The 27,522-nt window shown below is 36.0% G+C and overlaps 1 protein-coding gene across 1 annotated transcript; it reads left to right on the top strand.

Moving 5' to 3' along the window:
• Window positions 1-813: 813 nt before the first annotated feature.
• Window positions 814-25,289, top strand: HLTF (helicase-like transcription factor; the record flags this gene model as incomplete). Its single annotated transcript, XM_010014961.1, has 20 exons — window positions 814-1,021; window positions 1,604-1,770; window positions 3,072-3,205; window positions 4,199-4,296; window positions 5,016-5,090; window positions 5,293-5,484; window positions 5,623-5,718; window positions 6,550-6,598; window positions 10,587-10,684; window positions 11,996-12,139; window positions 12,992-13,130; window positions 13,896-14,031; window positions 14,332-14,511; window positions 14,945-15,069; window positions 16,226-16,404; window positions 19,483-19,611; window positions 20,980-21,092; window positions 21,252-21,432; window positions 24,348-24,428; window positions 25,137-25,289. Coding segments are annotated over 20 exons (2,677 nt in total), but the record flags the coding sequence as incomplete, so codon positions are not given.
• Window positions 25,290-27,522: the final 2,233 nt, after the last annotated feature.

Below are 27,522 nucleotides of genomic sequence, written 5' to 3'. Positions count from 1 at the left end.
ATATTGAGATTTTATTGTTAAAGTACTGTTGTTAAAAACAGTTGTTAGTATGTCAGTCTTCACTCAAACGCTCATTAAATGTGTAGGCTGAGATCTTTCCATCTCTTCATCTGTAATAATGTGAGCTAGTAGGTGTATCTTGTCACCAGAAGGGAAGCCTGGCTAGCAGAAGTTTGTGTTAGAAATACATAGTGTAATTACCTGGCTTAGGTTAGAGCAGCTGATTATCTCTGAAGTTTATTATAAAGCAATAATACATGTCAGGGTGTGAAAGTGAGCTTAATAAATATTTAATATGAAATATGTGGAGTTTTTTTAGCATTTCAATTTTTGTGGCTATAAGCCACACCGAGTTAAACAGTTACAAATAGGTTTGGGGTTTTTTTAATCTTTTTCTTAGGTGAGAAAAATGTGTTAGGAAAATACATGGAAATTTCACTGTGCCAGGTATGATTAGGGATGTAACTAAATCTGGAGAATTCTCGATGTTGTTGACAAAGATAAGCCTGTGAGGGAAGGTAGGGTGGAACGCACAGATACCATAGTTTGGTCAGTTAAGTTGGCAAGCGCTTCAGTGTAATTGGCTTAAGCTAATCTATTTGGGATGAAAAAATGGTAGACTTTTTCTTCTAATACAAAACATTTCTCCCCCAACCATGTTTCCAGGTAAAAATTACCTGAGTAAAGTTGTAAAACTTGGGGTTTATAGGTAGCCTTATATAAAGGGGTAAAATAGATTACAAGGAAATAACTCCTCTATTGTTATTGCTATTAAAGTTATTGTCAAATATTTCACACTTTGTCTTTCTGCAGAGATTCTGCCAGAGGATGCTCTCAATATAACATCTGCAGAGAAGAGAGAAACTATTCCCGTTTTTCGTCTTCTGGCTTTTCCACCAGTCTTGGTTTGGAAGACTTCTCTGTAAGTGACACATCTGGAATAGAGGAGGACACAGACTCAGCTGTCTTATATGGAACTTTGCGAGGAAGTGTTGTTGGATTGCGGTACTACACAGGAATTGTAAGTGCATGATGTATTATAAAGCAGAAGAAAAAGTTGTGAGCTTCAGAAAGAAATACGTTTCCTTAAATTTGAAAAAATTCTGGAACTTTTGACTAAGTATAATTACGATAGATATTTTCTTCTAGCTTGCTGTTTCAACATTCTTCACAGGAAGTACTTAATATAAAACATTCTGATTCAAAATGTAGTTTAAGTAGCAAGCTCTCAAATCTGGTTTAGGTATTTGGTAGCTCTGCTCATCCACATAAGGCAAATGAAAGTGACTGAAAACAAGAAGGTAGGTCTTTGAACTGTTGACACTGACAGAAAGGGATGTTTATTCCCTTACAAAATGTGTTAGCAGGTGAAGGAAGGTCTTGCTCTTGGGATTACTTTTGAAATTGCCGCTAACTCCTAGGTAGCTGTTCTGTAATGCGTTTTGTATTTTGAGTAAGCGCTATCTTGGCTGACTGAACAGAATACTATACCAAATTAATCTTAAATCTTAATGATATTTAAGGCAATGTGTGTTAGATGTTTCTGCAAGTAATGTGCAACTAAATTACTGTGTTCTGGTGTGTGCTTGTTTTGCTTTGTTAGGTTAATAACAATGAAATGGTTGCACTTCAGAGGGAACCCAATAATCCTTATGATAAAAATGCAGTGAAAGTGAATAATGTGAATGGAGACCAGGTAGGCCATATAAAAAAAGAACTAGCAGCAGCATTGTCAGGCATTATGGACAACAAACTAGCATTAATTGAAGGGTAAGTGTGAAGATTATGCTTTTGGTTCTATGAATAATACAAATATTTTTGGTTGCTACACTAGAAAATTCTGAAAACTGTAAGAGATGTCTTTTGACTCACATGGCAGCTCTTTACAATACAGAATCAGAACGGTTTGGGTTGAAAGAAACCTTAAAGGCCATCTAGTTACAACCCACTGTTATGGGCGGGGACACTTTCCACTAGACCAGGTTGTTCAAAGCCCTATTCAACCTGGCCTTGAACACTTCCATGGATGGGGCAGCCACAACTTCTATGGGCAACCTGTGCCAGTGCCTCAGCACCCTCACAGGGAAGAATTTTTTCCTGATATCTAATCTAAATCTCCCCTCTTTCAGTCTAAAGTCATTCCCCCTTGTCGTATCATTACATGCCTTTGTAAAAAGTCCTTCTCCAGCTTTCACGTCTGCCACCTTTAGGTATTCTAAGGTCTCCCTTTCCCTTCACCACATGCTCAAACAATGCTCAGCTTTGTAGGAAATACTTTGCATTTTCGGGCAGTATTAACTTGCTTCACAATGGAGCCTGCTGGGAAACCAAGTTGGCTTGGTTTCTCATCATGTAAGAGGAAAAACCGGGGGGCTGCTGAACTTCATCTGCCAGGGATGGGGCAGCCACAACTTCTCTGGGCAACCTGTTCCAGTGTCTCACCACCCTCACAGTGAAGAACTTCTTCATATCTAATCTCAATCTACCCTCTTTCAGCTTGAAGCTGTTCACCCATGTCCTGCCACTATAGGCCCTTGTCAAAAGTCGCTCTCCAGATTTCTTGTAGGCCCCTTTAGGTACTGGAATGCTGCTCCCCAGAGCCTTCTCTTCTCCAGGCTGAACAACGCCAGCTCGTTCGGCCTGTCTTCATAGGAGAGGTGCTCCAGCCCTCTGATCATGTTTGTGGCCTCTGGACTGGCTCCAACAGGTCAACATTAGTCTTATGTTGGGGACCCCAGAGCTGAATGCAGTACTCCAGGTGGGCCTTCATGAGAGCAGAGCAGAGGAATACTTAGTAAAGTTTCATGTTTTCAGACTCTTTATTGTTCTGTTGAACTACATGCGTACAGTTCATTCTTTTCTGTATATGATAAAATGTAGAGACATTAGAGCAAATTCCTTAGTGATTGTTGTGGAACTCTTAAATTAACTGCATGTGGTGGTTTGTAGAAGAGGTTCATGGAGTATGAGAACTAACACCTATCTGGAACATCTTGCTGAAGAAATAACAAGGTTTTTATAAAAAACACTAAAAAATCACTGTTGTGGTTTTTTTCCTTGCATTTTATCAGGATTGTCCCTTATGGAGCAAAAAATACCTTTACTATGCCTGTACAAATGAGCTTTTGGGGAAGAGAAGAAAACAAAGAAGCAGTGCTAGATCAGCTAAAAAGGCATGGATTTAAATTGGCTCCTCCTCTAAAAGGCAAGTTTTGGGTTTGGGTCGTTGCTCTTTTTTGCTTTTAAAATATTCAGATTGAATTTGCCAGTGGCTGGAAGAAATGTTTAAGGGCTTAATCCTTGTCATTATGTTGTCATTCACAAAATGATTTTTTTAACTTAGTTGGGGCATAATGCAGACCCCGCAGCTATTGATTTCAAACTTCATAGGACACAGAAGTATACTTCTTAACTTTTATAAGCAACTGGAGAGAAAGTTGAGCAACCTCAGAAACATACTTGATTCCTTACATTCTTTAAAAATTCATAATGATTCCCTGAATTTCTCTAGATAGTTTTGGCTTTCATTTTTTTAAGAAACAGGTCAGACCCTTTCATAAAGGGAGGGTCTCAGGAACACTACTGCTTTTTAGAAGAGTGCTAGGGTATGTATGCTACTAGTGAGGTGTGAGCAAATAGAGATGAGATGTTTCTGAACAAATGAGCTTAGTGGACCTGATGCTTTACAGAGCCAGCCTTGCACTGAAAGCACCTGTGCTCCTGGGACTAAGCCTTGTTGAAGCAGTCGTAGTTAGGAATAAGGATGCGAGCAGAAATAAGTGCTTGGTGAGGGATAGATCTGTTTTACATATAGCAAGAGTTCAGTTTTATCTTACAGGTTGCATTGCACATAGTTAATTGAAAAGGAGTTTGTAGTAAAAAAAAAGGATTTTGCATTAGCAGTTGTTATACTGTCACCAAGTCAAATTTCACATAACACAATAATTTTTAAGAAATATGGTTGCCATCTTGAAGAATCCCAACCATAGCTCATTGCCTGTGAGTCTTACTAAGCCTTGTAGAAATTCTTTGTGGCCCAGTGAAAGTAAAGGATAAGTTGAGGCTAACAGAAAGTGAAAGATAGTGTCTTATAGCCCACAGTCTGATCGGCATTGTTACTCATGAGCCAGTCAAGGCTGACATTGGGAAGTCATCATATCGTTGTGTTTCAAAATACTGTCTTTTTAATGGCACATAGGTTCAGAGTGTGATTTTGCAACAAAGTGGATTTCTGGGAGAGCTGGTCCAAGTTACAGTGCTCCAGTTCATGCTGCTGTGCAGTTGACACCTGAACAGGTTTGCATTTCATATTTAAAAACCTGGAAGTTGCAATTTAAACAGTGGGGGTCTTTAATTTTTTCATTAACAAAACAGTGCTTGTGAAGTGGAAGTCTGTTGCCCTTTCCCCCCCTCCCCTTTTGTGAACCACCAATCTGGTTTGAAGTCATCTTGAACTTTTGAACTTTTTTATACTTTGAGGAGACATTTTAGCTGTGACAGCCTTGAGTCCCATATGATTTTGGGAAGCTATAGTTGTTCAGTAACTTTTTTTTTACATTGTTGAGTGGTGTCTCTGTCCTAATACTTTACTACATAACAAGTATGTTCTCAAGTGAAAATAAAATCAGACTTCCAGGCTTTATCTTCAGATTGGCCCAGGGTAATGTGTGAAGGGTTGGGTGGTAATTTATTTTTGGTTTTGCTTTTTGTTTGCTCTTTCAAATTAGAGTGAAGTAGTTACTTTACTGAGTGTTGTACAAAGATCCGAATATATTTAGCCATCCCTCCTCAAGCTCTTGCTTGTATTGGTGTGTGACTGTCTTGGAAAAACCTGAACTTCATTTTTACGTAGCAGTAGCTAACAAATATATTCCAGCAAATCAGGTCTAAAGTGGTAGACCTATCTATGCTGATTACCATATGACAAATAGTTTTAATTTACTAGTCATTGATTATTTAGTGAGATTATTTTTAATTGCAATAATTAATAGCATTTTTTGTGTTTGTTTATGCAGCTTAAAAGTGAATTTGACAAATTGTTTGAGGAGCTGAAGGAAGATGATAAAACTTGTGAACTGGAAGGAGCAGAGGTATTTCTTAAGCTAGAAAACATTTTATGTAAAAATATAAATACTTAAGCATCTAGATGCATATTTAGCTTTGTTTGGACACAGGAGATGCTTCAATTGGAAAAAAAAATACTAGTAAATACAAAGGACTTTATAAAAATTTTTTTGTTCCAAAAATGAAATGTCATACTTAATATGTGAATAGTACATCTCTAATTTGCAGGCTGTTGCCACACTCTTGCTTCCCCATCAGAAGCAGGCTTTAGCTTGGATGGTTTCACGTGAGAACAGTAATGATTTGCCACCATTTTGGGAAGAGAGAAGTAACTTCTATTACAATACGCTTACAAATTTTGCAGAAAAGAAGCGACCTAAAAATGTTCTTGGAGGAATACTGGCTGATGATATGGGACTGGTAATATTTACGAAGCTTGTTTTGGTTTTTGTTTGGGGGGGTGGGGAGTTTAAATACAGAATATGTGCATGTGTTTCTTGATTGGTTGGGCATTTGGTTCATTCTGTGGAAGATATGACATTCTTTTCTGTTATGCAGGGTAAAACACTTACTACTATTGCATTGATTCTCACAAATTTTCAAGATGGCAAGCCTCTTCCTGTTCAAAAGATCCCAAGTGATAAGTTTTATGAGGTGAGATGAAAGCGTTGATATAGTTAATACAAAAATCTATGCCTAGTAACTTTCTGTATGGTCAACTTTTTTTTATATGATTTGTGGAAAATGAATGTTATTGAAGTATGTTAAATAATAGGAAGAATAGGGTAGATTAATTAAAGGTAGGCAGGCTAGAGTACTTCAGAGTGTATAATTGACCTGTAGACTGTGTTATCTTAGGAGTATATGCTTAAGTATCCTTGAGAGAAGAATAAGGAGGAATAAACACTTCTCAGTGTTAAGTTTTATAAATTCTCAAATTTCTTATAAATTTGCTAAAAGGTAAGTTGTGACTGCACAGATAGAGGTGGTGTTTTTTTCTGGGGGTATGCATGTGTAGTTCCTGTGTGGTTTCAATGAGATGCCTGAAACAACCAAAATATCAAGCAGAGAGCCTTGGTGTAAAGCAGATAAATAATATATATATCTTGGCTTATATTTTTGCCAAACACTTGAAGTGAGGAGAGGAAACTACAGTAAGTAGTGACTAACACCAATGTGCAAACTCTTAGGTAGTGCAGTTCAAGTGCTTTTTCGTTCTATTATGACATGATTTTGAAGACTATGAAATAAACGAAAGGCTAGGATTAGGTCTTTATTATGCAATATTCTCTGACAGTATTAATGCTGAGAGTTGTGTTTTGTATAAATAAAGCTTTATCAGCACCTTTAAGTGACTGACTTGCCACTGAGCAGTCTTTCATGATTCACAGCAGTAATTAATCACTGGTCAGATTAGTGTAATAACGCTATTGACATTTTTTCCAGTTGCTACATTAAAGAATAAAAGTTTCCATTCCTCAATAGGAATCTGGTACTAACAGCATGAACAGCGTTGGACGCAGACTATGTAAAGGTGATAGCAAACTATGAGAAGTCCAGTAATATTTGCATGATAATATATGTTATGATCTGGAGTACTCTTAGTCTGTGGTCAGTGCTAGTCTTCACAAACTCTCGACAAACTAATTATCTTGGAGAGGTATTTAAAACATACCTTTAAAAATGTTTCAGTTGACATATGAAAAGATGAGTGCCTTGTGAGAAAGTCAAACCCTGCCAGGAAAGTTATCACATTCCAGAAGTGGATTCTGGGTTCCTTTTGCTTTCCTTTTCCCTTCCTTGTAGATGAAACAGGAGCACTTATGCATCTGTTAAAACCTTGTTTGTTTAAGAATTAGTAGATAATTGCAATTAGGTTCTGTATTAAGCTACTGCCTTTTTTTTTTTTTTTTAAATATATTTTTAAGTAATGAGTGAATGACAAGTATTTAGAAGGATTTTGTCACACCTGTAGCTTTCAGGTTGTATCAGGAGACTATACAGATGTATATGAAAAATTATACTTGCTGTTAGTAAGTTTTGTAACTCCTCACGCTCTTGAAAATGATGAAAGAAATGTATGGGGTTTGAAGTTTTCTTGCAGTACCTCTTCCTCACTATCCTGTGCAGGAATTTTAATACAGATAGTCTAACTGATAGCACAAGGATCATAGAACGATCAGGGTTGGAAAGGACCTTAACCTCATCTAGTTCCAACCCCACTGCTGTGGCCAGGAAAACCTTTCACTAGACCAGGTTGCTCAAAGCCCCATCCAACCTGGCCTTGAACACTGCCAGGGGTTGAGCATTCACAACTTCCTTGGGCAGCCTGTTCCAGTGCTTCACCACTCTCACAGTAAAGAGATGTAAAAGTAGGATAAATGAAAGAGACTTGATAAGAAGAGAACACATTAGTATAAAATGCCTCTCGTGAAAGTTATTTTTATCAGTACTCTGGAAAGGAGGAAAAGCAAACTTTCATGAGGTCTATATTGACTGTCCTCAGGAAAAATAGAACCTTTACCAAAGTTGAAAAACCTAATAGCATCCAAATTTTTTTTTTTTTGTTCCAGAACATCAACCATTTTAATGAGTTACTGTTTACAGCAGTGAGGGGAGAGCTTGTTTCTACTATTATTTAATATGAAAAAAAGTGATAACATATTTCAAACCCTTATTACCCCTTGCCTCACATTTCTCATTCTGTTATACATTAAATTGATATCTATTTGTTGAGTCTTTGCAAATTTTGCCATCTTCAGGATTGTATTAAATCTGTATTAAAGTTTAAATCTGGAATCAAGCATGAATTCACTTACCTGAGTTACACCAAAACTCTGCAAGCACCAGTGCCTTCAGTTTTGATAGCAACTCTGTCCTGATGTATTTTCTTTTTTGCATTTGTTTCTGATCTACAGAGTGCAGAGGTGATGTTTTGTTCACTAGCTGATGAAGACCTTAAGAAAACAAAAAAAACCCCACCAAAACCCCCAAACCAAAACAACTCCCCTTGTGACTCCCCTAACGCCTCACTCAGGCATCTGTGATGTTACCACATTTTTTCTTTTGATGTTGCCATTTTTCGTTTAGCTTTAAGCAATGTAGAAATTAGTAAGGTGAAACCTTACTAGTTAATGATTGTTATTAATTAATGAAGTCATTTAGCATTTTTTAAGACTTCTATAAAGAACTTAACTGTTAACAGTGCAATGCTTACATTTGTGTTTTTCCTTTTTACTTGGCGGTTTGTTTTTGACCACTTGCAAACACCGTACATACGTTAGGACTTCATAAATATGTAGGATTGTTTAAAGAGTATTTTTATTTTTCATTTTTGATCACAGTATCAGTAGCACTTGTCCCATGCAGAACTAAGGTTGTTTTAAAGGAAGTTCACACTTGTTCTTGATTGAGTTGTTTTATGCTAACGTTGGTTTGATAATTGAGCTTAAGACTGTATATTTTTCATAAATACCATTTTCTTTATGAAGACTCTAGCAACGTGATGGACCCTGGTGTTTCTAGCATAAAAAAGTTGGAAACTACTCTGCTGAAATACTCAAATTGTCTTCCAAAAAGGTAGATGATTAGAATAATCTTCTTATTGGTTCGATGCATAGATTTTGAGTAAACATAAAGTGATACGTGGTTATTACTAACCTTAGCCTAAAATGTGTTCCTGCTTTCTCCTCACCTTTCAGTATGCTGTAGTTCTGCTTACATTTATCATAAGTGTTCTGTATCTGTGTTGCACTTTGAAATGTATTAAAAAAGCATTTACTCATTCAACGTGGTTTGTGGGACTGCTTGCTTGCATGTCTCCACTAGTAAGGGTGTCTAATATCAGTGTGTTGCATGCTAAAAAACATTCTGTGAAGTAAATTTTTCTTCTAGTATCAGCTGAGTTTTTAAGTGTTTCAGAAATACTTTGCAGGCATGCTTCTGTCAGGAACAGCTTTAAGCTGATGAAGTTGTGAAGCTTACTAACATGTTTGAGCTTTCCCAGCACACTAGCCTCTTATAATTGCTGTGAACTTCAGTGATAATCTGTACCAAGTTTTATGAGCATCATTCACCCTGCAGCTCTGTGTTCTGTGCTTTCTTTTTTCAAATCCTTATAATCGGTGAATTCTCAAATCATAGTGGTATCTTGTTTGTCATACCAAGTTCATTTGCTTAATTCTTTTGAGATCTAATATGTAAATTCAAGCAGTAGTAGAGTTGTGGGGTTTTTTTCTTTCTCTTTTTTTCTCCTATCTTAATGATGATACCTTAGTGATAAAGCCAAGAAACCCAGATATTCAGGACGCAGTGACTTGGGAGAGTCTGAAGAATTGATACTGCAACAAACCAAAAGTAAGTTGCAAGGAATTTTCTTTTTGTTAGTTGGTTACTGTGACACCTCATGTCTGTCTTCCTGAAGCCTACCCGAAAAGGATTTCTAATTAACCAGAAAAGGAATTAACTAAACTTGGGGGGTTTTGTGCTTTGTTTTTTGTGTTTTGCTCAACCAGAACTTTTAAGCAGAAAATTTTACACATTGCTGAAAAGGAAAGCAGCATTCTAGTTTCAAGTGTTGCAGTCTGTTTCCTTAGCTAAAGGAGAGGAGGTATAACAAGCTATAAGCAGGGTAAAACAGATGGTGAAAAACACGAATTATTGACTTCTATAGTTTGACATAGACCTGTTGTCAGGGCACTAGGGTTGGAAAAACAAATTTAAAAAATTAAGTTGTTTTTTTGTGGTAAATACCTTAAGAGTGGTCTTGAAGAGTCAAGAACACGTCATTTGTTGAACTAAATATCTTACATGAAAAAAAAAGGGGCTAATGGCACTCTGGAGTAAGCAGTCAAGTTTAGGGTTAAAATACTGAGGGAAACGTATGCTAAGGTAAGCAACTGGTAAACTGCATTCCTCTGAAGACTCATAACCTGAAACAGATGTATAAAATACTATATTTCTGCACATATGCCTCTCAGACTTCAAGGTATATGTGGATGATGCTCTTAGCCATATAATTTAGTTTTAGGTAGTCCTCAAGGAGCAGGGAGTTGGACTTGATGATCCTTATGGTACCTTCCAACTTGTGATATTCTACATTACTGCATAGGAAAGGAGAAGTAATGTGGTTAACGGGCTTGATGAAATGTGTCATAAAAATAAATGCACATGTATGATCTGCATGGTGTGAAAAATCTCTGTGTGTTGGGCTTTTTGAAGCAGCTTCCTGTGTTCTCCAAGAAGATCCAGGCTTTGCATCTGTTCTTCTACCTTCATCTACTTCTTTAAAAAGACGAACAAAGAGGAAAGGTAATGAAGGAATAAAAATAATACTATTTTCTGACTTTTTTTTAGGCATAAGTATTATGCATATGTGACTTAATAGATGTCTTTGTAAATAGCTTTGGTGCTGCAGGTGAAGAAATTTAGAAAGGACTTTCAGAGAACCATAAGTTTTTTTAACTTCTACTTTGCTTTGAAGTGAACTGTTACGCCACTACATAGGACTTCTGTTTTCTTAGGTATCACTAGCATTCAGTCCGTTGAGAAGAAATATTCTGCTGATGGCCCCAGAGCAACGCTGATTGTATGTCCACTGTCTGTCTTAAGCAACTGGATTGTAAGTGCTGAGCTTTCTAAATGTGTATATGTGATGTGTGTTGATTATGATGCAGTAGAAACAGTATTCCCTATAGTGTCTCATGCAAGTAAAAATCATGGTTTTCCTTTTTTATGAAACAGCTGCTTTCATGAGGGAGGTTTATTTGATAGAAATTTTTGAAACTGGAATAGTATTGTAATGAGAGTGCTGTTCCATGAGTAGTGAGCTCACTTTCCCTTTCCTGCTTTTGACTAGGCAGATTCACTTTGGCACTTGTGGAACTTGGGTGATTTAACTCCTTAAACCAGATGAAGAAGGTGAAAGAGACAGGTCCTTCTTCTTGCATTCTCAGAATAAAATACAATTGTACTTTATTGATAATGCATGTGACATTAACTAGAGGTGTTATTGGCACCCTGTTCATGATCTGTGGGAGTAGGTCTGCTAGGGCGAACAGGCTGAAGGACTCTTCTAGTTCTGTCTCCGCATTGGTTAATTTTTGTTTTGTTTTCATGATATTTGAATACAAATACTAAGGGGATCTCTTTAACTTTCAAGTTGTGTTTTATCTGGAAGCTTTTGCTGTCTGTGTTTAGAACATTAGTAAGAAAATGAAAGAAGTTAATCTAAGATTGTAGGTAAAACACTAAAATAATATAATTGGGAAACATCAGATCATGTAAAATAAATTAATAAATACTCTTTTTATCAATTCAAAACCAAATCAGTATTTAAAAAGAAAACGAGATTCTAGTGCTTCAAAAGTTAAAATTTTTTGTTTGGTTTTTTTTTATTGGCTGTCAAGATCAGTGTATGTTGAGTGCTTCACAGCACAAATGTAGGGAATATGTAAACACTGGTGTTAAAATGAATACTTCAACAACTGTGGTGTTATTTATGTTAAAATGTAGTTCATTAACCCAGTAAGGTTATGAAAGAATGAACAAAGAGATGATGAAGGTAGAAAGTGAAGAAGAAACATTAAAGCTCTTCCATTATAGGTTGGAAGGAACAGCAGGTTTTGAAGTGCGTATACCATCAGGATGTGAATTAATACTGTGCAAAAAGTAGAGCTAGAGTTACCAGAATGTGATACTGTATCTATTACTAATGACTGAGGTGACTTCTTCTGGTCTCTCTTTTCACCTGGGGGGAGAGGTAAAAAGAAACCCAGATTCAAATGGCGTTTGTTTATATAAAGTGGATGTAGAATGTCACAGAGCTAGGGGAACTGTTTTTTAGCTAAGGCAACTTTAACAGAATATTACTCTAACAATCATGTAGTTAACGAAGTATCTTTTGAGTGACTTCTGGCAACTCTTCTTTCAGGACCAGTTTGAACAACACATTCACCAAGATTTTCATGTCAATATTTATATTTATTACGGTTCTGACCGTAGCAGAGACCCATCATTTCTTTCAGAACAAGACATTGTACTGACAACATACAACATCTTGGCTACTGATTACGGAGTAAGTAAATAAGAAAAAGTGTTCTTTGAAGATCCCTTACTGTTCAGGATTTCTAGTGTTTGGGCTAATGATGGCAGTATATTCAAGTACTATTCTGGCAGGTAATCAAAAGGTTATAATTATAGTTTTGCTTTACATACTTTCTTACTGGTTTGCTGTGATAACCAAGAGAGGGGTTGTTTTGTGGTTTGTTTTTTTTTTTGGGGGGGGTTTTTTTTTGGTTTTTTGTTTGTTTTTTAATTGATTGCATCTGTAGAGAAAACTATTTGGCTGCAATTATGATAACTTAAGGAAGACACTTTTTAAGGATAGAAAAGAATGTGTGTAAATCTTCACAAATCTTGGTGGTGTGAGGTTCCGTTTCTGCCTTTACCTATTAAATTCGAAGAGGAGCATGTAAAAATGTAGTTCCATAGTTCTTGTTGACATAGGCTGCTGCAGCCAAGTAGCTTATTGCACGAGATGTATTTGTAAAGTCATGTTTTTATAGAAATTCCAGCCTTTTTAAAAGCCTGAAGATTTACATCTTTACATATAACATTAGCTCTCTGATAAATTTACCATTTCTCTGTGTCTTTGAAGCCTTTCTTTTCCAGCTGAACCTATTTTTGCTGTAGCTAATTCCTCATACTAAGTACGAGAAGACTGGTAATATTTTCCAGGAATCCTTAAATCTAGAAGGAAGAATGCCTCATTCTTAGTTTTGCTCTTCTGTACTGATAAATATATAAGGTGTACATAAATACTCTCCAATATTAGTTACAGAATTGTTATATTAATAGCTTGCTTAATTCAAATTGCAAGAAAGTATTTTAATTTGAGTCAAAGATTAAAAAAAATACTGTGTTTCAGATGAGAGGTGACAGCCCTCTACACAAAGTCACGTGGCTGAGAATTGTGTTGGATGAGGGCCACACTATACGGAATCCAAATGCTCAGCAAACTAAAGCTGCCTTAAATCTGAATGGACACAGAAGATGGATACTTACAGGTAAAATATTTGACACCAGAGGAAATGCAGTGTAGATTGTCTTAGTATAACACCATCCTGTGTTTTCTGCTTGATGTTTCCACTTCTGGAAGATGTCTGGGTTAATGTTTGTCTGCCTCAGATTCATTTGGAATGTTTCTAAACTTGTGTTTTAGCAGCGATTTAGGTGTGTCTTCTTTTAGTTGTTTGGGTTTTTTTTTTTTCATTTTGTTTGCTTGGTTTTGTGTGGGGGTTGGGTTTTTTGTTTTGCTGGGGTTTTTTTGTTTGTTTTTTTTCAGTTTTTATTCAGTTAGACAGATTTTAAAATAACTTTTGATACACAGGTTTGATAGAAGTGCAAGGAAAAAGGGACCTAGTTATGATCTGGCATGTTATGTAAGTTTAGAAGTTCACACTTTTATGTACTTACTGAAACCTCAGTAGCTTTTGAAATGCAATAGTCATCCTAAAAACTGCGAGGGACCAAGCAAGTGTATTATCCTTAAATGTAACTTAAAGTATATTGTGATGTAACTGCTGCTGGTGAAGCTGAAATGGAAAAGTGAACATCCAAGTCTTCCTAGAGAGCTGCAGTTTTCTTACTTATATATTTAAGTGTTTTGTGATAATTCAATTAAAACATATGTATTATACTTAATGACATGTCAGCCTAGTTATGAGAGACCTCATCCATGGTGTATGGTTTGAAGAAAGCACTGAACTTTGATTAATAGTTTGTATTTTTTACTTTCTTTGAGGTGTTACAATCTTTTGTTTTCTGTTTAGGCACTCCTATTCAGAATTCTGTTAAGGATTTGTGGTCACTTATTTCCTTCTTAAAGCTGAAACCTTTTACTGATCGAGAGTGGTGGCACAGAACAATTCAACGTCCAGTCACAATGGGAGCTCCAGGAGGACTTGGGTATGACGTGTTCCCAAAGGGTTTGTGAAAGAGTATAACCAGCAGTGCTTCGGCAGTGTGACTAATTAGTGTTTTGCGCTTGAAATTGAAATGTGTTTGTTATCAGTCCTTATTTCCATTTTGTAGTTATAATTAATATTAAATTATTAAAATTATTTGATATTTCAGATTAATTATATTGTACTATTGATCTTGACTTTTGTACGGAACATGTATTTATGCAATAAACTAGAAAAACAAAAGTGAAAATGAACCAATCCCAGCTGCTTAATATATATTGTTGATATACATCTTTTTTAGGCGTTTACAGTGTCTGATTAGGAGTATTACCCTTAGAAGAACCAAAAAAAGTAAGGTTAAAGGAAAGCGTGTTTTGGAGTTACCAGAACGAAAAGTACTCATTCAACATGTTACACTCACAGAGGAAGAGAGACAAATCTATCAGTCTGTGAAGAAGGAGGGCAAAGCTGCTATTAGCAGGTAAGTAGAAGGCTTTCTTAATCCTGAAGGTTGGAGTTTGATACCACAAACTTAATGTTTTGGAAGTTTTATGTTAGTTCTACTAGCAAAGTGTATCAATTTGTATGCTGTAAGCTAAAAATTGCAAATTAGTATAGCATCCGTTCAGCTCTGAAGAGTGAAGTAGAGACAATTGCAGAGCTATGTATTAGAAAGGGACACTGGGTATGTAAAGAGTGACCTTCAAAGTTTTGCAACCATGTGTTAGTATTTCTTCTAAGTAGAACATGCTACTGGTAGCCTTTTGTACCTTGTTACAGAAGAGGACTTGACAAAATTATATTCAAATATGAAAGTGAAAAATGAGAATATCATTGTAACAGACTTCATCATTTGCTGCCATCTGTTACTTCAGGCTGTAGCATTTCACACTAACAATAAAATTTATGTTCAGATTTTTCAGTGAAGGGACTGTACTAGCTCACTATGCTGACATCCTTGGTGTCCTCCTCAGATTGAGGCAGCTTTGTTGTCATCCTCGTCTTTGTATAAATACGTCTTCGTCTAGTTTTTCAGCTGGTGAGTGAATGCTTTTGGTCACTGTGTCTCTAAAAACAGGACATGCACTTTGTATTCAAGAACAGAAACACGTTTGTGTGTTTTCCAAGCTTTCTAGCTTCAGCCTTCCTCTTTTCAGCTTGCATTTTTGAACTTCTAGCTTTGTTACCTTTATTTTTTTCGTACCATATGTTTGAGAAGTGGATACCCTAGGACATACTCAGATATGAACAAAGAGGACCTCTACAGAGCCAAAACGCACAAGGCTTGTTAAATAGCAGTGTATCTGTTGTAATAATTTACAGAAGTGCTTTTACAATAAATTTTTTTCTTTGTCTCAGGAGAGGAGATGTAGAGGAGCTTTTGGAAATGGCTTGTAGATTGGTAGCTCTGTCAGCAGAACCATTGCCTCTTCAGCAGAATAGGAAACTGACTTTGTTATGGCTGTAAGGAAGGGTAAAAGAATGAAATTTAACTTTTGACAAGCCAGAACTGTACAGCTGCATAGTGTTAAAAACTATATGCATTTCTTTCAGAAGAAAGTATAGTCTGTTTAAAATACTCTAAATCTGAGAATTCTCAAATTTGATGTTTTGAAAGATCCTATTTTGAGATGCCATTGGTTATAGGCGTGTTTTTTTCAGGAAACCAAAAGACCATGAGATATGGTCAGAATCTTGTTTAGAAGGTTGTAATCTATTTTCCTGAAAAATACAGGGTGGAGAGGTGACTGGATAATTGTTCAACAATTATTTAGAAGTTAATTAGTAACTAGTATGATTTGAATTTCTTAAAAAAATAAAATAAAGCAATCTTAACCATAAGTTATGTCAACTCTGTAGCACTGTTACTACCTAAACAGCTGCCATGTGAAAATTGCTTGTTCCCATTAGGCATTGTATTGTACACGTACTTATGACTGAACATGCAGTCGAGGTTCTTAGAATTCTAATTACCATTTTTCCAAGTAAGATTACTCTTAATGTGTTTTGAAATAGTAGGTTGGAATTTTCTGTAGTATTGGCCAGTTTCTGGTTTTATACCTTGTAGCCTATATCCTCATAGTGTATAAACTGTCCTAGTTGCATTTTGATTAATAGAACTGTTAGATATGTGCCACCTCAGAGTGTTTCCCTTATAGAAATCTCTGTTTCTAAGTATCTTTTTATACTTGCAGATAATAAAACTCCTGAAGAACTGCACGAGATGTTAGTGAGTAAAATGAAGTTGGTTCTGAGCTCTGGTTCAGATGAAGAATGCGCAGTTTGCTTGGAATCGCTGACTGTTCCTGTGATAACACGCTGTGCGCATGTGTTTTGTAGGCCATGTATTTTTGAAGTCATTAGAAGTGAACAGGTTGGTTGTTCTATGGTTGCAATTAATTATAATGGCTATTTGAAAGTGATGAACTGGTATCACCAGAAGGACATCTAGCTATTGTTCTTTTAAATCATACATGAACAGTGTAAACCTAGTTATCAGTGGAGTTATAAAAACTGTTGGCCTAAAGTCAAACTATTGAGAGTGGCTTTCAAAATGAACAGTTTTAAGGTTCACCAGTATTTTCAAAGACATCTTTGCCAGTTCTCACTTTACTTTGTATTCCTCCTTATGGCTTGATGCCTCTTTACTGCTTTGATGTGATGTCATGTATGTATATTTTGTTGTGCCTGAAAGAGACCAAAGTTGTGTATTGGAAGTTGACTGTTGATAACCTTCTGCTGTGAAATAGCTGCCTTGCTAGAGGGCATCTTCATGGCCCTTCTCTGGACTGTCTCCGGAATAAGCTTGTTCATAAGTCTTCTGATTGCTTTTTTGAAAAACATAGTATGTCTTTTTCTTCTGTGCTTCTAAGCTATACTTTTTCTTCTTGTTTGCCTTTTCCTTTCTAGGGCAATCTGATAGTGTGGCAATCTCACCATCAGTATCCAGTGCTGTGGCACTTCCTTTCTGGAATTGTACTTAGCCACAGTAGACCTGCAAGTGTCACGCTAAACCTAGGTGGTGTTCTTTATAGGAGGTGGCAGGGGACAAATTAGTCCCTGCTTCTGCATAATTAGTCAACCCAACAGGACAAAGTTAGGAAGAGTTATCTATCTGGCGTGTGGTTTGACTTTGTTTTGTTGCCAGACATGCAAGGTTCTGATGCAGGTATCCCAGTTGAAAGTGTCTGAGAATTTTGAGGGAAACTAGTGATGTGAAATTGTTCTCTAAAGAATAGAGAAGAAACCTTTTTCCAGTGCAGAGATTTGTCTGTAGTACAGTTAGTGCCCCTACTTAGCCTTCAGGTGTAGTTAGGCATGCAGAGAAATAAATCAGGTTATGATGTGATGGAACCTGTATTACTTGACTGTACAGTCAAGTTATTTACTATGCTTTGCCTAGAAGGGACCTTGGAATCTACAGAACAGGGGTCTTTGTCCAATCCCACGCTGTTCCATTGATTGCTTACACAGTAGTGAAGCGTAGATTCTGCTCTTTTGAACCGTCATGAGTTTCTAAAGCAGTGAGTAAGCTTTTCTTATGTTCATAATAATTCCTAATTTAAATCAATTTCCAAAGAAGTTTTTGCAGCTTCCAGCCAAAGCACTGACAGACATCTAAATTCCAGAGTTAGGGAATTCACTGTTTCGACAATAAGTATTTGTGCTAGTGTTGCATCTCAATTGGGTAGTTCCTGTGCCTGACTGGTTACTATGCAACTCTACTTGGGAAAGTACTTACCACCTTTAAAACAGAGCAAACCAACTTAAAACATACCCCTTCCTACAAAACAGCTTGGATTCAAACAGGATTCTTCCAGGCAAGATGCCTGTGGTTTCCATTATTAATACAAGTGAGAACATTAAGCCATCAGCAAGGCATAGGATGTGAAGCTGTCAGCTGAAAACTGCTGAGTGACAAGTTTGGCTTTTCATTGGTTACAAACTTGGAAAACATTTTATCTTTCTGATGTTGACCTAAAAATATATCTTGAAATTGGAGAAACTTTCTTGGGAGTTAACAGCTTGAGAGTTAACACCATAATTTCAGTCTTTCATTCAGGTTAGCTTCAGAAGTCCCAATAAAGGTGTAAATTAGTTTCTACAGAAATCTAATATATAATGTCTCTGTGTATTAACTGCACTCCTGTAAAAAAAAAAAAAAAAAAAAAAAATCTTTCTAGATATGCGTTCAAACTTTGGTTTTTTTCCCGTAGTTGTTGATAGCGAGACAGTTTTTTCACTCTTACATACTTTCATTCCAAGTCTTCCATATTTGTATTGGCATTGTTTAGCTGCATTTTGGGTTTTTGTGGTGGTTTTGATTAGTACTAAATTGGAGAAGGGATGCAGAAAGATGTGTATAACAAACTGAAAACTCTGTGAGCACTGTTAGGATTTTTTTTCCAGATTTATTTTCATATTTATTAGATTTATTAGAATTCATTAATTTTGTCTTGTTATTGGAGGATTTTTTGGGTTGCTGACAAATGGGGAATGGTTCAGTAGTAACTACGTTTTGGGAACTTACTTCAGGTTCATTTGTGTTAAGATTTTGTCTCTTCAAAGGTTATCTTTCTTGCTGCAATAAATTCATGTATGCAGACTATGACAGCCAGCCTCTTTAACTGGTTCATTCCAGATTAGCAGCCCCCAGTATTCATTTGCTCTGTGACGTGTGCTTCGCAGCCTGTTTAAAGATGGCTTGGTTCTGTGGCCAGATTGCTGTATAAACTGAGTTAGCTAATTTTAAAAGGTTGCTGTTAGGCAAAAGTTTTTCGTGTGTGTCATTTTTGCTTTGCAAAGTCATGTATTTGCATAGTGCATACAGTCTTTGTTAAACTTTGTGTGTAGTCTCATGGAAGTGCTATTGCATAAATTGTAAACTCTGCCTTATCTAAAGTACGCTTCAGAGGAAAAAAACCCCTTGATGTTAAATTAATGCCTCATTTCTCATCTCTGTTGGGGAGAAAGAAAAGATACCCCGTGTCTGGCCCTGACAAAGCATATTTAATCAAACTGCTATTATTTCTGTGCAGGCTTTGAAGAAGAAGGGTAACAAGTCATTGTTTGTAACTAAGAAAGATCTTGTCTTTGAAAAATGGTTTATTTTTCTGATACTTTAGTCTTCTCCCCATAGCCCAAATATTTGCTTTTAAATCTTTAGCTGCTTATTTCAGGTAAAAATATGGTCAGAAAGACAACCACTTCTAAGGAAGAATGAGTGGTTTTAAAACACGTAGCATTTGTGTCACCTAACATTCTCAGAAATGTTTCTATTGTTGTGTCAGAAACGACAAAGCAGTTGTGTAACAAGAATGACTCCTTGAGGACATTTTTTATGTATGAACACCAATAATTTCCTGAAAGGTACTTTTAAAAGGTGATCTTTAGCACACTAAATAATTTGGTGTAATATGTTTCTTCTAATGTCACTTGGGCTTTTTTGTAGCCAAATGCCAAATGCCCTCTCTGTAGGAGCCAGCTTCGAGCAGAGGACTTGGTGGAATGTCCCCTAGAAGGGGAAATAGATTCCAGTAATGAAAAGAAGTCTGATCAGGAGTGGATATCCAGTTCAAAGGTACATTTCATTGTGTTTTATTTGGCTTTTGTTATGGTTTTGTAGAGCACTATCTAGAATATTTATGTAAATATGCTGAACATACTTTACATATGCATAACTGTTGTTTGAAAGTCTTCACAGTCTAGTCAGCACAGGAGAAAATATGTAATAAAATCTCATCACAAACTTTGCAGCAAGGAAACGAGAAAAGGAGCACCAGTTGTAATTTGGTGACGGACATTGTGCTCTACAGAGATGTGTACTAATTACGTGAGACTTTTGATAAAAGAGCTGTTGCTTTGCCTTTTGTTTCTGAAGGTTTCTGTGGGTATAGAACTACTATAGAGCAGAAATTATTCAGCTCTTAATTTACTTTTTGAAACTAAAAATCTGAATAAATCTTTTCTTAAAACTTGTCTAAAGAATATGTATTTTGCTCTAGAGGGCAAAACTAACTGGGCATCATATGTTCAGTATAACACTTGTCAGATAAACTAGCGAGATACTGATTTTGCTTTGCAGACCGGTTGCTCAAGGTCTGTCACGTTTTTTGCCCCACCTTCATTGTGCATCACTGCAAGAAATTAAATCTTCCTGCTTGTACTTTGACCTATTTGTTTTGAGGTTGATTTTCTGAAAACTTTAATTTTTTTAATTTTAGTTTGTAATGAAATTGTTATACTTTCAAAACTTGGCTATAAATTTATTCCCTAAAATTTTTTCTGTGGAGACCTGAGACCTAATTTAGGACATTGTGCTCTAGAATAAATTTATTTATTCATTAATTTTTATTTTTTACCTGGTGCAGTTACTTGCCTTCTTCAGTTAGTGGTTCTTTATATCATCATAGCTAAACCTTACGCAAGAAAACTGGCAATGTTCTTTTGCCTCAGATCCAATTCCTTGTTCTTTATGTTCTCATGTTGGTCTCAAGAGTGCTTCTGGTGCCTCCTTATCCTCTGTCACACCTAGCTAAGGGTCTTGCGTAACTTACTTGCCTGAATATTCCTGGGGGAAGCCTTTCTTGCTTCTTGAGTATTGCTAAGAACACTTGCCTCATGGTTGTGCCTTTCTTAAGCCTTACTTTTCAGAATTCCAGTACTATTATTTTTTGGACCTTACCTACCCCTGACAGGGAGAAGTATGTCTGGAAAATTGGTTTGTGAATCCTCTTCCCCAAAGCACCATCAATCACCATTAAAAGTGCTCAACCCTTAGTTTCCTTTGGAAGCTGAAAGAAACCCTACCCACAGAATTTAAGATTAATTCATTTAAAAGATATTGCAGAACAGTGATTTCTCAGTTGATGTGAACCCATCAAAGCACCTATAGGAGTAGGATCTAATCAAGTCAGAATAAGCTGCATAAGTCTTTATTTGATTTCAGATAAATGCTCTCATGCATGCTTTGATAGAACTACGGAGGGATGATCCAACCGCTAAATGTCTGGTTGTTTCTCAGTTTACAACTTTCCTGTCACTGATAGAAAATCCCTTGAAGTAAGTAGAATGACTGTCATTTTTAATAAACATGTTTCTACAGTGTTTTAGAAAATTTCTCAAAATTATTTCAATATAGAGGTTGGGATTTTAATGTATTCATTTCCTGTTATTACAGAAAATGGATTGGTAAATTGAACATTTTTACTTTCTCTTCAGAGAATCAGGTTTTGCCTTTACTCGTTTGGATGGGTCAATGGCACAGAAGAAAAGAGTAGAAGCAATTCAGTGTTTCCAAAGCAGCCAAGCAGGATCCCCAACTGTAATGCTTTTGTCTCTGAAAGCAGGTGGAGTTGGATTAAATCTGACAGCAGCTTCCCGAGTGTTTTTAATGGATCCCGTGAGTAATAGGTTGTTCGTAATGATCTGGCTTACATCTAGGTGAATGTCCTTCTGGTGTTTTCCTAGGAGGTACAAGGAAAGCCCCTCTGAGAAGCAATGACACTGATGAGTACCTGTTAAAGGGCAAATAGGGGTTTACTTAATTTGTTTCCCTAGCATGTTTTTATTCTAACACAATTTTTTGTGCTATTATTTACTGTGAATAAAAAAAATATTGTTAACGAAGTGCAGTGACACAGTGTAGCGTTTGATATCTGTTCCTTCATTATTTCCTTCTCTTTCTTTCTGATACTTATGAATGTGTTTTTCTGTTTGTTCTGTTTAATAGCTTCAAAAGCCATAAAGTGAAAATTCAGGAACAGTGAATTTTTTTTCCTGTGTTACAATGTAGTGCTTCTCTGCTCTAGTCTCTTCTGTTATTTTTGTGAATTTATTTTAAAAATACAGGCATTAGTCTGAGGTTACTTTTTTTGTAGTTGTAGGAGACTGTGAAAGATGGTAATACCTAAATTTGTGATATTTTTTCCTTTCATTAAAGCACTTGGGAATGCAAAATCATTTGTAAAGAATAAAAGTGTAAATTACATTTATTGATAGCAAAATGATGTTCTTAAATTAGTTTGTCTTTTTGTGTCATTGTACAAAACTGAATTTCCCCATTCACTCTATACTCCTCTCTCTGATGTCCTGGTTTTGTGGCAGTTGGAAACTGAGACGAATTCTGCAGTTTGTGCACTTGAAAACAAAACCAAAGTAAATTAAAGTAATAGTGTAACTTTGGACTTGGGCATCTGGTTATACCAGAAATAAAGAAAAAGTACTAGACATCAGGTTAGTGGTGACAACATCATGAAGACAAAAACTATTTACTTAATAAACTAAAGGAATTAAATATGAGCGAGAATATGGAGCAGTTGCCTTGGAAAAGGTTTCTTATGAATTGTGGTACATCTTCATAAGTACTGTTTTTGTATGTGTTATATTGAATAGTTCAATTGGAAGGGACATACAGCACCACACCACCATCTAGTCCAGCTGTTTGTTGGGTTTTTTTAGCAATTCTCTGAAGAAGAAAACTTATGGGAAGTCCAAAAGAATTTCAGTTTTCTGTGAAGATACCAAGGTGCTATGCATACACTGTCTTCCGGCAAGCAGCTGTAAGAAAATAAGCTAAGCATTGTTAACACTGAGTCATCGACAGTATATAGTTGTATCTCACAAACCACAACCAAATATAATTGCAGCCTTTATACACCTATACCATTGAACAACAACTTATCCTGCTGGTAACCATCTTAAAATGGTAGCCACCCCAAGTGGCAGTGGTTGACTACTTCGATGAAGAGGCAGTGGGACCACATGATCTTTATGATCTCATGTTTGAATGTTCAGTGCTGAATGAAATGCGGTCATGCATTCCTTGAATGAGCAGCAATAATAGGATTTAAGAAGCAGAAATACCTCTGGAGCCAGTGGAAAAAAACAGTTTTTCTACTGATTCTGTGGATTTGTTGTAGAACTGTAGCTTAGAGGTCTGCTGAGAGGTGTTATAGCACAGTGCAGGGGAGTAACATTTACCCAACCACAGACTACACCCCCACCTTTTTTACAGTTATATGTTTAAATATAATCGCATCTGCTGAATTCTCACCTTTAGGAAGAAATACAAACCTTTAGTGTGAGAGTATCACAAGTATACAAGTTTCTCTGAGGCTCAAGTTTCTTTGTATTTTCCCATGTAAAATACAGTATCCTTTGTACGAAATACTGCAGAAAGGCACAAAGGTATTGCAATTCAGTTTTCCTTTGGACTGATGAGAGAAGAGTGAGAGTAGTATACTTTGTTCCTGCTTGATTACACTAAAGATAGAATAGAAAGTGCTCGTGCATGATTGGGCTAGGTCTTTCCTCAAGACATCATCTTCTTCTACAGTCAGATTAGCATTGGAACAGTTTGCCATACATAGCCAGGAATATTCATCTTGTGGTGACAGATACATCATCTGTTGTACTTCTGCTCACTATCTTACACTGGAGAAGCAAGACTTCTTAGGCTTTTATCTTAGGCTTAAGTGTCTTAAGTGTGTTTAGGCATCAAAGGTTCTTAGAATCTAAATAACCTTTTTTGTGCAAGCCTAGTGCTGTTCTTCCCCCATTCTATAGAAAGGAGTTGTTAAGAAGAGTTCCTAGATAACTTTCCTTACATGGGTGACATGGCAAGGTGAGCCCATTGCATGAGACTTGCTTATCACAGGGAGAATATGATTACATTTTAGCTAGATTTAAATATATGTTTATTTTTAATACGAGTAGTATTACACCTTTAAATAGAAAAAACATGCTGGAAAAATGCAGAGCAGACCTGGCATTTCCCAAATCGTTATATTTAGTGTTATATCCTAAGCATAAGTAGGAACAGCTACACTATTATTTTGTGTTGTTTTAACTCCCTTGATGGTTATTTCAAGTACTAGTGGAAGTATACATGGCCTTCCTTTTTAACATTAAGGAGACTTAGTCTACTGATAAATTAACTGCCTGTGTTCAGCTGGTTTAGATTTTGGAAAAGAGTACTGAAGCAGTTAGTATATATGGTGTTTATTTCATAATTAAAATGATAACAAGATTGTTTTGATGTCTTCTAGACTCCTGACAAACTTAGTTTTTAAAGCATTTGCTTGTTTACAAGTTCCTGCTTGTTATGAATATATATCCAGAAGTTCTCGAAGCTTTCTTTGTATTGGGATTCTTAAGTGAGAAATTAGGTTGCAATTAATAAACCTGCAAGCAGTATTTGTACAAGAGATGGTGGTACTTCCATCATCATCAGATAACTTCCATGTGAATCTATGAGCATCTTACTATGTATTTTGACTAGTGGTTATTTAACTTGTTCATTACTGCTATTGATAGGCTTGGAATCCTGCTGCAGAAGACCAGTGTTTTGACAGATGTCACAGGCTGGGTCAGAAGCATAATGTTGTTATTACTAAGGTGAGCTGAGAGATAATCTGTTGGACCAGTGTTCTGGTTATGAATAAATATGTTTTTTTCCAAAAAAAACTTTATTTTAAAAAGAATTGTGACATCATAGTCTCACCAGTAAACTTAAAAGTTTTGATGTGATTTTTGAAGTGTGGGCTTTTGATTGTAAGATTTTATTAAATGTAAGCTATTTCCCATGAAATAATAATTTTAGAAATCAGCTGTCCCTGTTGTAAGCTGTTTGGAGTGATAAGATGGGGTAGTATTGCTGTTGCCTGGCCTGGCTGTTAGCTTATTGTCTTTAAAGTATGTGGAATGCTTTTGTCATAGCAGCTTGATCAGCTGCAGAAGAGCGGCTGGTATGTCTCATTAATAGCCGGTCACAAAAAATGTTACTTGGGAAATTGAAGACTGGTTCTCTTCTCGTATAAGTAGCAAGTAAGAGATAAATATTCTTCCAGTAAGTGTTAAAAAAGGGGGGCATGTATGTTTAAAATACAAAACCTTTTTCTCTAGCTCTACTCCATAACCCTTCCGCCTCGTGTTTGCTTCACAAAGTAATAACAAAAATGTAACTGTGCTTTAGGCTTACTCAGCTATTTTTTTCCCCTGAAGTATGTAAATGTCTCATCCTAAACTTCTAATTAAAAAACAAAACAAAACAAAAAAAACTCCCAACATTTCAATGTGGCTTTTTTTTTTTTTTTTGTATTTCAGTTCATTGTGAAGGATTCAGTGGAAGAAAATATGCTGAAAATTCAGAACAAGAAGAGGGAACTTGCAGCAGGAGCCTTTGCTACCAAAAAGCCTTCAGCAAGTGAAATAAAACAAACCAAAATTAATGCAATTAAGGCTTTAATTGATTTATAGCTTGAAACTGTGGTAAAATAATATATTTAACATTTTAGTTAATTATGCTCTTCAAGTTAAATGTCTCATACTAACTTCTAATTTTGCTGTCTTTGTGGTCAAAACATAAATGCTTCACATAAACTATAAAATCTAATTTTCTCCTAAATGTAAATGTTAATTTTAGAAATGCACAAACTCGTTTTGTATTCCTGAAATCCTTCCAGTGTTCACTCCTTTGAAATGTTGCCTATTATGTACAGTGCTTAAGATATTCATGCATTCTGATTTGCAAGACTTTTGTCTTTTTAGAGGTAACAAAAGGTAACAAAAGGTTTTGTCCTTCAGATAAAACCCTTACGAAATGAATTAGCTTCATGTTTCAATCTTGGTGTTTCCTGATACCCAAACAGATCATCTGGATTCTTTGTTTCAGAATAGGTGGCCATTGACCACTTCAGAAAGAATTCTTACTTTTGCAGACTATGTTCAAAGGTGGTATTTAATTTAACGTTCTAAAATATTCTACATGATGCACAGGTGCAGCAAGGAGTTCCTCTGTTGATTACTTCTCAGGAGATAGTAAAAATGAAGTACTTAAAATTTGTAAAACTTCTGTAGTATTTTACTTCCCTTAGGCAGAATTCCACTTATTTTGGTAAAAATAAAGGGTTTATGATTGAGTAAAATGCTAGAATCATAGGCTTATATTGATAACATCCTTTAGTTTCTGTAGACACTTTGAACAGTAAAATTGTGCTATATGCAAAGTAAAATGTGACCAACTCACTTGCCAATGAATGTTAGTCCTTGCAAAATAAATTGATAGCTGCCAGCTTTCTAACGGTTTTCTTGTGCTGCTAAATGTTTTTTCAGTCTTATATATATGTCTTAATGGAATGCTGATCTCCATGCATCTTCATTTATATAGGAAGAATTTGGAAAGCTACTCATGTTCATGTACTGCAAAGTATTAAGTAGCACTGGAAAATCTCACTTGAGTGTACTTGTCTGCTCCTAATACTGTACTGCCTTCCCTATAACACTTAGACTTTGAACTGGAGGCAGAGATTGCTATATTTAGGTCCTATTTAGATTCTATGTTTAGATTCAGGAAGTGTGTTTGGCAGCAGAGAAATGGAATCTGACTTGTTTCTAATGCCTTTCACCTTTTCTTACGTCTTAGAATACCCATCAGCTGCAAACATAGGAAATGGAAAAGGACTGAGAAATAAAGGGAAGACGTCTGATATTTGGAGAAACAGTTAGCCAATGGAAGGAGTGAGAAAGGAATTCAGAATATGTAGCCTGATGCTGTTTTTTGGGAAGCCAGCATCTTTGCTATGGAGAAAGGTGTATTTTTGATTTTCTCTAATAGACTTAAAAGGTGTGAATAATGGAAAACAGCATGAACCCTAGTAACTGGTTGTTACTGGAAAGTTGACAAAAGAACAGGAAAACAGTTACACATGATTCTTGTTGTTTGTTTTTTGAGGGTTTTTTTGAGTTTATATAACTTGGGGGTTTTGTGGTTCAGATTCTGCTGTTTAGAGATAAGCTGGAGAAATAATTCTGATTATCAATAAAAGACTTGACTTCATGTCATTCTTCCAAAGTTAAAATTCCATGAGGAAGAGACACATTTCAATGGCTAGTCAAGCTGCATCATTACTTGCATTAAAATATGCTGATGTTTTCTAGAGTGGCTAAGTTATGATTATGAAAACAATTACTAATATAATTCTTCCTCTACTAGATGATGGTTTCCATGTTCCAAGGCCAAATAAAAACTTATTGCAGTTGTTACCAAGCTGTATGGCTAATTAAAGTATCTCCCAAAAAAGCCATTAATATATATGATAGAACAGTTAAAGGTAAAGCTGAGAGCTGAAAAAGTCTCATTTGATTTCATTGACCAGTTACTTGGGTGGTTAAAAACCAGGGTGTTCTGGTTGGTTGGAGTTTATTTTTGCTTTTCATGATCTGTAAGTAGTCTTTAACTATTAGTATTTTCTTTCTTGAAGTTGTAACACTATGTTCTGTGACATGTTCTGGAAATGAGCTTCTGGAATTATGAACTTTAATATTTTTAATTCCAAAGACTGAATGGCCTGTCATGCTGTTTTGTTTTGGTTTTGTTGGGTTTTTTTTAATTACTCCATATGTAAAATAAAGACATAAATGAGGAAAAAAAAATGCCTCGAGTTGTCACCATCTGAGGAACACCTTAGTTTATATGCTTTTTAAAGGCAAA

This window comes from Nestor notabilis, unplaced genomic scaffold (genome assembly GCF_000696875.1).
Source record: "Nestor notabilis isolate BGI_N333 unplaced genomic scaffold, ASM69687v1 scaffold6140, whole genome shotgun sequence".
Lineage (NCBI taxonomy): Eukaryota > Metazoa > Chordata > Aves > Psittaciformes > Psittacidae > Nestor > Nestor notabilis.
The sequence above is the reverse complement of the archived record's forward strand: the minus strand, read 5'-3'. Positions and strand labels throughout refer to the sequence as shown.